Source organism: Silene latifolia, chromosome 10 (genome assembly GCF_048544455.1).
Source record: "Silene latifolia isolate original U9 population chromosome 10, ASM4854445v1, whole genome shotgun sequence".
Classification (NCBI taxonomy): Eukaryota; Viridiplantae; Streptophyta; class Magnoliopsida; order Caryophyllales; family Caryophyllaceae; genus Silene; species Silene latifolia.
Window position 1 is genome coordinate 154,999,502 of NC_133535.1, and position 10,348 is coordinate 155,009,849.

The 10,348-nt window shown below is 39.2% G+C and overlaps 1 protein-coding gene across 1 annotated transcript; it reads left to right on the top strand.

The window, feature by feature from the left end:
- Positions 1-1,935: 1,935 nt before the first annotated feature.
- LOC141606485 (uncharacterized) lies at positions 1,936-9,931 on the top strand. The gene is made up of 9 exons (XM_074425634.1): positions 1,936-2,483; positions 4,237-4,328; positions 4,607-4,686; positions 5,202-5,243; positions 5,332-5,456; positions 7,852-8,032; positions 8,202-8,380; positions 8,759-8,986; positions 9,138-9,931. Exons 1-9 carry the CDS (start codon positions 2,032-2,034, stop codon positions 9,445-9,447), a joined length of 1,689 nt encoding a protein of 562 aa, XP_074281735.1. The 5' UTR covers positions 1,936-2,031; the 3' UTR covers positions 9,448-9,931.
- The last annotated feature ends 417 nt before the right edge of the window (positions 9,932-10,348 follow it).

Genomic DNA, 10,348 nt, shown 5'->3' on the forward strand with positions numbered 1-10,348 from the left:
TTTTGCTAGCGGCAACAACAAGAACAACTCAAGTAATACCAACAAACGCTTAGTTAACAAAAGGACAATAATAACAACACCACTAATAATAACGATACAAATAATAGTGATATTAATAACATTAATTACAACAATAATAATCCTAAAAATAATCAAAAACAAACACAATAATAGTACCAAAGACTATTCGCACCCAAAATAACCACAACAACGATATCAACAAAGGACGCCGTCGGTCGCGCGCTGCAATCTGAAACAAAACCCCAAATCCAAGATCGTAATTATTAGCTTCCCAATCTATAGTAAAAAAATTACGGATCCAGAGCTCAAAGAGCATTTCCGCCAACATGTTAACCACTTAACAATCGATTATTAAAACGACAGAGAAATGAGATAAGTCTAAAAAATCAACAAATAATATTTAAGATTAGAAGAAAATACCTAGGTGTTGATCAAAGAATGCGGATCGCAATGAGAAACAAGAAACGGATGGGAATGAGGAGAATGGAACAGAAGAAAGCGAGAGATAAACTCTGAAACAGTGTTGAAGATCGAAAAATTAAGCTTTGATTGACGGTTGTGAATTGAGATGAGATTGAGATTGAGAAGTGGGTTGGTTGTTGATGGCGATGCTGTGAAGCAGATTGAGAGTGAGCAGCAAGATTAAAAGACGGAATGAAAACAATGAACAAAGATATTAGGTTAAGTTAGAAGGGAAGGATGGGATTGAAAGGGAGAAATCAACGGTTGACAGCGGCCAAGAACTATTCATTGCTACAGTAGATGAAGTTCCCTCTTTTTAAAGAGTAGGGATTTAAGCCTAATTCAGGTCAGCTCAATCTACCTAAATTCAATCCACTTCAACTCAATTTTATTTCAGCTATATTCAATTCAACTTAACTCATTTCAGTTCAATTTTATTCAATCCAAAAGAATAGGGTTGTAATTGTCCGTAACTCATTTGGAATTGCAAACATTTGAGTTGTATTAGGCTTGGTAGTTATGAGGTTGAGTGAGGTAGAGTGGATTTATTATTATCAAGTTGTGTAGAGATAATGATGGTATAAATTATTAGGACTGCGGATTAGCCTCGTCTAGCTCGGCTTTGGGGACGGAAAACACGAACCGCCACTGTTCCACCCAATTGGCTTGTTAAAATAGCTTTTAAAAATGGTTTTCTGTTTATCCAGGTCAGACCAAACTTGATGGGACCCACCTCCCACAATTTACCTCTTTTGAAGGGGTTGGTCTTGGGTTAGAATGACCAGGTTCAACACTTCGGCGGCCCCTACTGGTCTAATTCAATGTCCAACCTTAGTACGCGATAATAAACGTTTAGGGTCGAGTCACTATTGTTAATCTAGTCAGATGTAAAGTGTGTACGAATCTTGGTTAGTTTTGTCAGCTATAATCACATCATTTAGATGAGTTTTGACTGATTTACAGCGTATCACGGCCGCACGGGATACTAAGGTCAAATTATGTTGAGCATTATCCATTTTTAAGTTAAATCAAATCAGTTAATTTTTTAGTTGATTATCATTTGGTGACACGTTGATCGAATTTGACGCCCATCAAGTTAGTGTCATTTACATGAAGTATTGTTTTCTAAAGCTAAAAGTAACAAATCGATACACTATAATACAATTGAGTGCCAAATATTTTAAACGTTGATCAAGAAAGGAGAGAAAATGATGGATAAACAAGGGGAATAAAATTGTCAAATACTCCGTATGTACTATAGTAAGTAAAATTTGTACTGAAAATACCCGATTTACAATTACTCATTCGTTAGATGGGATGATTCTTCATCTTACATCAATCATACTTTGAATTGAGTCGTGCTCAGATTTTATCATTTAGATTAGAACCAGGTTAATTGAATCGGGTTTCTTAAGTCGGATCAACTATGCCCAAACTCCAAAACTTCCTCCCACTTGAGAGCACACACAACTTGACAACCACATCTATTCTCCCACAAAACGAACAACCCAAAACCACCTCTCTCATGTAAATTATTCCCCCTTCTCCATGGCACCACCACCAAGACACCACCACCACCACCACTACCACCAAAACAACCACCAGAATCACAACCACATCACCACCTTCCTCCAAACAACAGCCTCAAACATAACCACCTTCCTAACCCCTAAAACGACACCGTCCAATTCCCCACCCAAAACGACACCGTCTCACCTCTTCCTCCCTCTCCCTCTCCCACCACCTCTACTGCTTCCCTTCTCCGAGTCAACCCCCAATGACCCACCAGCCCTCCGGTCCAAACCCGACACACCCGGGTCGGGTTTCCCATCCATGGTCAGAATTGGCGGGTTGAAGTCCACCGGAAGAACCGGTACCGGGTTAGGAAGTAGTACCGGTGGGCCCGCGTTTGTTGGACAGGTGTTTAGTATGTGTGACCTTACTGGTACTGGTCTTATGGCTGTTTCTTCCCATTTTGATATTCCCTTCTTTTCTCAAAGGTACTTTCTTTTCTTTAATTTAATACTCGCTCCGTCCCAATCATTTATTTACTGTTTTTCTTGCTTTCTTTGTAAGCGGTATTTTAACCAAAGGTAAACAAATGAATGAGGCGGAGGGAGTACTATGTTGAATTATGCTTTTGTTATATACTCAGAGCTCGTTAGGGTTGTGTAGTTAATTGTTATTGAGAATGATGGTTTTCGAAAAGTGGTGAAGAGCAACGACGGCACGGCGACAACATTACCCTAGTGTGTCAATTGGGTTTGCAAATTGTAGGGTAAAGGGGATAAGTAGAGCCTTATCTGGTAGGTTAACATAATGCAGTTGTTTTGGATGATGAGTAACAACAATTGCGTCTAGATTTCTAAGAACATTATCTGAAGTTAAAGAATAATGAGGTTTACGCGCAATTGGGGGCTGATATATGTTCTTTTGATTGTTGTTGGAAGTTTGATAACAATTACTAAGTTGTAGGATATATAAAGAAAAAAATCATTATTATAGGCAGTAGACCTCCTTATACCATGGTCCGTTATGTTGTAAGTACGGAGTATAATTTTATGAAATTTTGTTTAGGCGGCATATGGGTATCTGTATTTACAATTTACATATACATGATAACACGACCATAACTCTATATAGATTCATTTTTTGGGGAGCTTGCTTGGACTTTCGACTAATTAGTTGTCTTTACCTAATTGAATTGAGGAATTTCTACTTTACATGGCCATTGATTTGCTTGATATCACCCAACAAATAGTGGATTAGAAGTTTTAAACTATTAGTTTACCTAATTGTGAGGTGTATAAGCAACCGAGCGTGTCAAATGGAAGCTCCGGTTCATATTTGCTCACTGATTGTTGGTTTGGGAGCATCTGTTCCACAAAAGTAGGAGCTTTTTCCCTGTATTTCGAAGGGCACCAACTCTTAAGGATCTTAACCTTTGCATTCCGAGCTTTGAAGTAGCCTATATGTTGGATAATAATATCCCCCTATACTATTATCCATATATACTTGCCGCCTGCCGCATTTTCAGTTTGCAGCTAGGTTGTTCAATATGATCAGTATACCACTTATCTTCTGTTTTTTAACTACTGAGGTCATGGTTCTCCTGCTTCCCCTATGCCTGTACTGGTTTGTACTTCACTACTTTGTAGTTCTGTCCTTGGTAATAATGATGATTTTGTACTAGTCTACTTTTTGCACCGGATGATGCGCTTTTGAAGCTTCAGCTTTGCTTCAACCTCGAATAGGACTGAGGTCATGTTGTTATACTTAAAATGTGTCATTGATGAAAAATTGAAAACCATACCTCCTTATTTCTCCCTTCGCGGTAATTGTTTCTCCGTAGATTGCAGTTGTCTTGTTGGACCGAAAATGATTGTGCTTCACATCGCCGATCTATTTATAATTATTTTTTTGAGTTTTCTCAAAGTTATCTGTTGTTACATTTGACGTTCGGAGATATTTCTGCATGCCTTTCGAGTTTTGACTGATATCAGAAGACTTCTTGAAACTTGGAAGTCTAAGCATACTAGTGGTTTTTCTTGTGTAAAGCATTGAATGCTAATCGAGAATGCTTCCATGGTTAAGAAAAATAGCAAACTAGGCACCCCAAAAGACACTGAGATAAGAGAAGATGGAAGAAGGGGAAGATAAAGCATTTTGTTTCTGCTGTTTTCATTATTCTCCCATTTCACTTGAGGGTGTGCTTACATGAGCGTTGTTGCTGTTTTGTTCATGCATATGCAGAGCACCGGAGTGGATGAAGAAGATGCTGTCTTCAGTAGTAAAGAATGAATCTGGTCCTGTCTTCCGTTTTTTCATGGACCTGGGTGATGCAGGTGTGAGTTGGACCTTGTCATGTGGCAGCTCCAATTTTTGTTTGGTCCTTCTCATTGTAAGGGGTCTTGTTCGCTTTGTATGCTGGTTTGCGATACCCTGAGGGTTAAAGTAATGGGTTCACAGTATATACATAATGACATAGATGGTCACATAATCACATCTTATAGAAATGTTCTTTAATTGTGTTCTGTAGTGGCAAAGTGTCTGGTGTATATAACACGATATCTGTTTACTTCAGCTGCTTTGGATACTCTACTAATTGTTCTTATCTTTTCAGTTTCATACGTCAAAAAACTGAACATACCTAGCGGCATTGTGGGATCTTGTCGACTTGATTTAGCATATGAGCATTTTAAGGTAAGCTGTTACTTTTCTTTTCCATTTTTGTGTGGTATGATCTGTGCATCTGATGTGTGTAATTATAGTGCTACCAAAAGGAACAATCATGCAGGTTATGAATAGAAATGCAATGAAAAATACTTAGGCTGTAATAGGATGCGATGCGTGGATGAGGGAAAGAAATGGAATAAGATGAGATGTATGAGTTTATTAAAGACTAAGCTAGTATAAGGTTGAGATTTGCTCTATTGCTTATGAAGAGGATACAGAAATGTCCAGCTAGCCTAGAAAAATCTCCTATACTATGAATGGGGTTATAACTTATTTAGTCAGTCACTGTTGGACCAAACCCTCTGAATTTTGAAATGATTCATGAACTTTGCAAAAACTTGGGTGTTGAAGCTCTTGCAATGCTCTTTTTTTATGCTATTGGCACGAATCCCCATCTCCACGTCTTTGAGAATGGGCGGGTGGGTGATCAAGTGTTCCCTTGCACTGAATTCTGAGTTTATTGATGTAATTTCCATCTACAGGAGAAGCCTCATCTTTTTCAGTTTGTTCCCAATGCAAAACAGGTAACAATCAGAAGTTTGTTGTTGGAGTTAGTATCTATTAAGCACATAACGTGAAATAGATATTTCTTGTTGCTTCCACTGATTTCAGGTCAAGGCAGCTAGTAAACTGTTGAATGGAAATAAAAAAACTAATGGTCGAAGCATTGATGGAGTTCCTGTGTTTTCCGCCCAAAACTTGGATATTGCTATAGCAACCCCCGAAGGAGTTAAGTGGTATGTTTGTTTTATCATTTATTGTAAAACAATAGTGCCCGACGTGCCCTCAAGAAGATCTGATTTCTATGTGCACATGACTGAAAGTTCATGTATTGATAAATTCAGGATTTGTCGACTATAAAACTATATGGTAGCATCAAATCAAGAAACAATTTTAGATAGGAACATGGTGGAATTTCACCTAACTAGAGTTTAAACTCTACACTGATTGGAGGATACTACTTATTTGCCTCAATTAGACTGAGAAGGATGTCAATTGTAAAAGATATAGACGTCAATAAACTGTGAAAATGCTTGAAAAGGCACGGTGTCAAGGTTTTGTCCGGGATCAGCTTCTGACCCTCTGGCCTTTGATATATATTGGTACTAGGAGAAGTTGACTGAGTTAAGAAGGATCTTTTTAGGGGTTCTTTTACTAATATAGAGATTATGGGGTCATTCCATCTGGCATCTGGTGGTTTCAGGAATGGGGAACTTGGTTGTGCATTTCCTATATGTAAAACAATATGGCTGTCACAGAAACTCCCAAATGCGCCACCAATTCCGCTACGTCCCGGTAACTGTCAACAATAACCAACCTTCACCATCACTTTGAAAAAACTAAGTAGATGAAAAGAGAAGGGAGTGAGTGTGAAAGAAGTACCTAGATCTGTTAGATGCCAACCAGCCATTAATATGGGAGTTTCTTGCCATCAATAATCAACCTTCACCATCACCTTTTTCCTAAAGTGGGTGTTTCTTGCCACTAGAGCTTTAGGCTGTGAGCTACGTAGTCAGTGTCGACCACCAAATGGTCAGAAGTAAATAACACCACTTTGATATGGGAGCAATGCTGAGGATGATGGAGCTGATGGACGCTGGAAGGAGGTATACTATGGCGGTGGAGGCAAAAAGTGAGTAGGTCAGGATCATGCGAGAGAGCTGTGCATTTTTGAAGTTGAGGTAGAAATTTGTTTGGCATTTGTTTGACAACCAATCACATGGAGAATGGGGATTGGGTTTCAGTTTCGTCCGTTTTCCCTCTCTTACCTCCTTTCCCTTTCCACTTCTATGGTAATGTGTATAACAAATAAAGTAGCTGATGGGAGAGGTAACAACTACTATATGATCTAGACTATCGCTATTGTTACTGTTTACAGTATGAGGGTTAATCATGGTAAATTTAGGTTTATGACTGACGTTGAAAACAAGAGGGACACAACTTTGAAACTCAGCACTCTTATGTAAGAATTTTGTAGGTCTTCAAAATGCTGCTCTTCACTGGATGTAGGATTAATCATGTTTTGTGGGTGTGAATATTAGATCATTGAGGTTTGCTTAATACTACATCAAGACCAAATGAAAAAGAAGACATCGGGACAAGTGACCTTATGTCTTCGTGTATTCATTATTGACGTGGAAATAGCTTTTTATAATGATAGGGTTAATTTAAGAAAACATTTTTTAGAGAGCGTAAGAGACCTTTAACCGTCCTGTTTCTAGAGATTGATAGCCCCTCTTCAGGCTCTTTCTTCTCCCTTTGATGGTTAGTGGGTTGGTTATATCATTTTAAGTTGCTATTATGAATATACTTTTGCACCATATTTGGTTGAGGAAAGGGAGGGAGGAAGGGAATTGAGTTAGTGGGAAGGATCCAACATCATTTGTCTAAGAAACAATTAAGCGCCGGTAGGAAGGAAGAGGAAATTTTGGGAGGGGACTATTTACCCTCCATCAGCTGGAGATATTTGGATGTCTCCTTTACACCCTGTATATGTTACTCATCCCCGGTTAGAAGTATGGTTCATTGGTTCCACGTGCCGGACTGGTCTACTTAATGAAAAGTCTCATGTTTTTGGCTTAAAATGAAGGGTTCAGTATCATACTCATTTCTAAGTGTAGGATGCTATTACTCTACTTAATATGAAGCAGTGTTGCATGATTTGTTGTTCTCTTTTTTCTAAAATTCCGGCGATTCCGTTGGAGGAATGGATTTGTTTTCGTAGACTATTGGGCCTGTTCTAATTTCTAAAGCACCATGTCGACCTAACCAATTTGGTTCCAGCATGCATGATTCAGCTCATGGACCAGTTGACTGAATTTGAGCCATGTAACCATGTATGAGGACTGAGAGAAACTAGGTTTCAAGTCCAATCTCATTCATGTATTCTCTCTCCGCCTCCCCTCCCCTTCCTCCATGCTTAGCCAAATGGGGGAATTATCTTCCTCACCTCTCTTCCCCTTCCCGTTCTTTCCATTCTGTCTCAGTCCACTTTTCGTTTCCAACAACTTAGGTATCCAATTTAAAGTTTATGTGAATTTTCAAACCACCTGGGGTGATACAAGCTCTGAGTCTCTAACTTTGCAGTTTTTGAGGAATCTGGTTATTAAAAACAAAATTCCTTGTCATCAGGTATACTCCATATTTTTTTGACAAAAGCGTGCTGGATAATATTCTCGAGGAATCCGTTGATCAGCATTTCCATTCTTTGATTCAAAGCCGATATATGCAACGGCGAGGTGACGTGATTGATGATAGCTTTCCAGCCGAGGTCATTGAAGAGAGTGCTGATAGCTTATGGGAGTCGACAGAGGTGAGCAGAGATACATCTAACTGTCATGCAGGTTTAGCAAGCAAGCTGTTAGGGTATTATTCACGCCATATAGACCCAAATCACGTTACTGTTTCCTTAAATGTAACACATCGTTGTGAACTATGGAAACTAATTATTTATTGGAGTTCTAAAAAGATGTTATCAACAGGTTCAGGAATTAATGGATGAAATGGGACAGTCTGGAATACCATTAAGTGTCATATCAAAGGCTGCAGAGATGCAACTTCTTTATGCTGCTGACAAAGTATTGTTGGGGAACCGGTGGTTGAGGAAGGCAACCGGAATTCAGCCAAAATTTCCATATATAGTTGATTCATTTGAGAGGAGGTACGTTACATGATGCTTCTGATCTGCTTTTGCTGCCTCATTTCATTTCAAAGTAGAAATGTGACTAATGTCCAAACGATGATGACGGCTTTGCTGGAAAAATGGTTTGGGAAGAGATCACAAAAAGCGTTTTATTTGGCAGTAGACCTGGGCGCCTGGCTCAATTGACGTGACTGGAATGACCCGACCAAAAAATAACACGACCCAAAATGACTAATTGGAAACAATAACCTTAAATAGCCACAATCCAAAGTGACCTGATTGAGTTGACCCGTAACAATTGACCCAAATACGATATGCTCTCGATCTATCTGTATGACCCGTTTGCTAGGCTATTTATCATTAGCTTAACTGTTTCTGGGTTTTTTCTGGTTTCAGGAGTGCTGTTTCCTGGTCAAAAGTGGCAAAGTTGGGAACTTCTACAAACCCGAATATGGAAAGTAAAAACAAATCGCAAGAACATTCTTCTTCTGTAAAGCCGGATCCAGAGAATGAAGATCAAGGTACTCTTTTGCAGCAAGCGGATCATAGTTTTCCACTAGGAGATTGGCTGAGACCACCGTGGATGAAGAAACCTCGTGAATGCAAGAAAGAGGCTGATACAAGGTAATTCTTGTCTCTTATCATGGCGAAAATTCTTGATCTCTGAATCCCTCGAGAAATGTTGGATCGCATAGTGTAGATTTTCTCATCTGGATCATTTCAGCCACCTCTCCTGACTACGTTTCTTCATTCTTACATTTCTTCATTCTCACAGGACAGTAGAATCACCTGGATATTATACCAATGAAGAACTTAAAGATAGTCCTCTTTTACCGAGGATTACAATGGTTGGTATAGCAACCACTGAGCCGGGACAAATGAGTAAAGCGACTGTGAAAAAGACGATGGAAGATTTAAGCAAAGAATTGGAGCAAGAAGGGCGTGGAAGCTCTTCTGCTAAGACCTCTTCAGAAAAGTATAGCCCCGAGGACAGGGATCCCCTTTTTGTTGCAAATGTCGGAGATTATAATTCAAACATGGGGAAGACGAGTTCACCTCGTTGGTTACGTGGCATACACAGCTAACACATTTGTGAAATTGAGAGGTAGCACAATGAAGTCTTTTAAGTAGAGCTAGTTGTGTACAGCATGTAGTGGGTTAGTGCATGAAGAAGGCGTGTTTCTGTTTTCCAGACATGTGGAAGTCTGCCATTTTTCCCTCGTTTGATTTGGTGTCATCAGGAGATTTCGACGTTCAAACATGGCAGGCAGAAAAACAGCGATCATTGCATTGTATTACAAGATTCAGCTTAACCAAGGCAGGTATAATGAAAACTTTTGTATGTATGCTGCATGACTGCATCCTTTTTTGGTAAGTCTCGAGTACAATAGAAGCTGATGATGTGTAGTGTATCAGTGTATTTAGTATATATCACTGTTTTCTGACCATCACTATGCGACTAACATTATTTCTGTGATGTCGGAAGTTTATGGTCTGTACACCTGAATAATGGTTTCTGTAATTCTGTGATTTGTCTCTGTTTGATCCTCAGTAGCAATGAGTTAACATTAATCTTCATCTGTACCGAAGATGTCTTAGCCTAGTGGTTAAGGCAGAGGTATTGCGGACGACAGGTCCCATGTTCGAATTCCCCTCCCTAGATCGGAATATGAACTGAGCTAAGTGCTGGGGTACTGAAAGCTCATGGTGGTGGGGTAGTAAAAAGGCAGATAATGTGATCGAACAAACAAGATAAATTAGATTCGAGACTATGAGAGGTAAGGGGTGCTTTGCTTGTTTGAATGCAGTTATACTTGCTTATTATTCCCACTTTACTGATAACAAAGGCATCTAATTGTCACTCTCTTGACTATGTTTTCTTGCCAAACTTACTGTTGTTTCTGATAATTACTTGCATTACTTATTTTGGGTCCCTCTTACCCCACCCCCTCCAATCTTTTTGTTCCTGTTGCTCATTCCTATTTT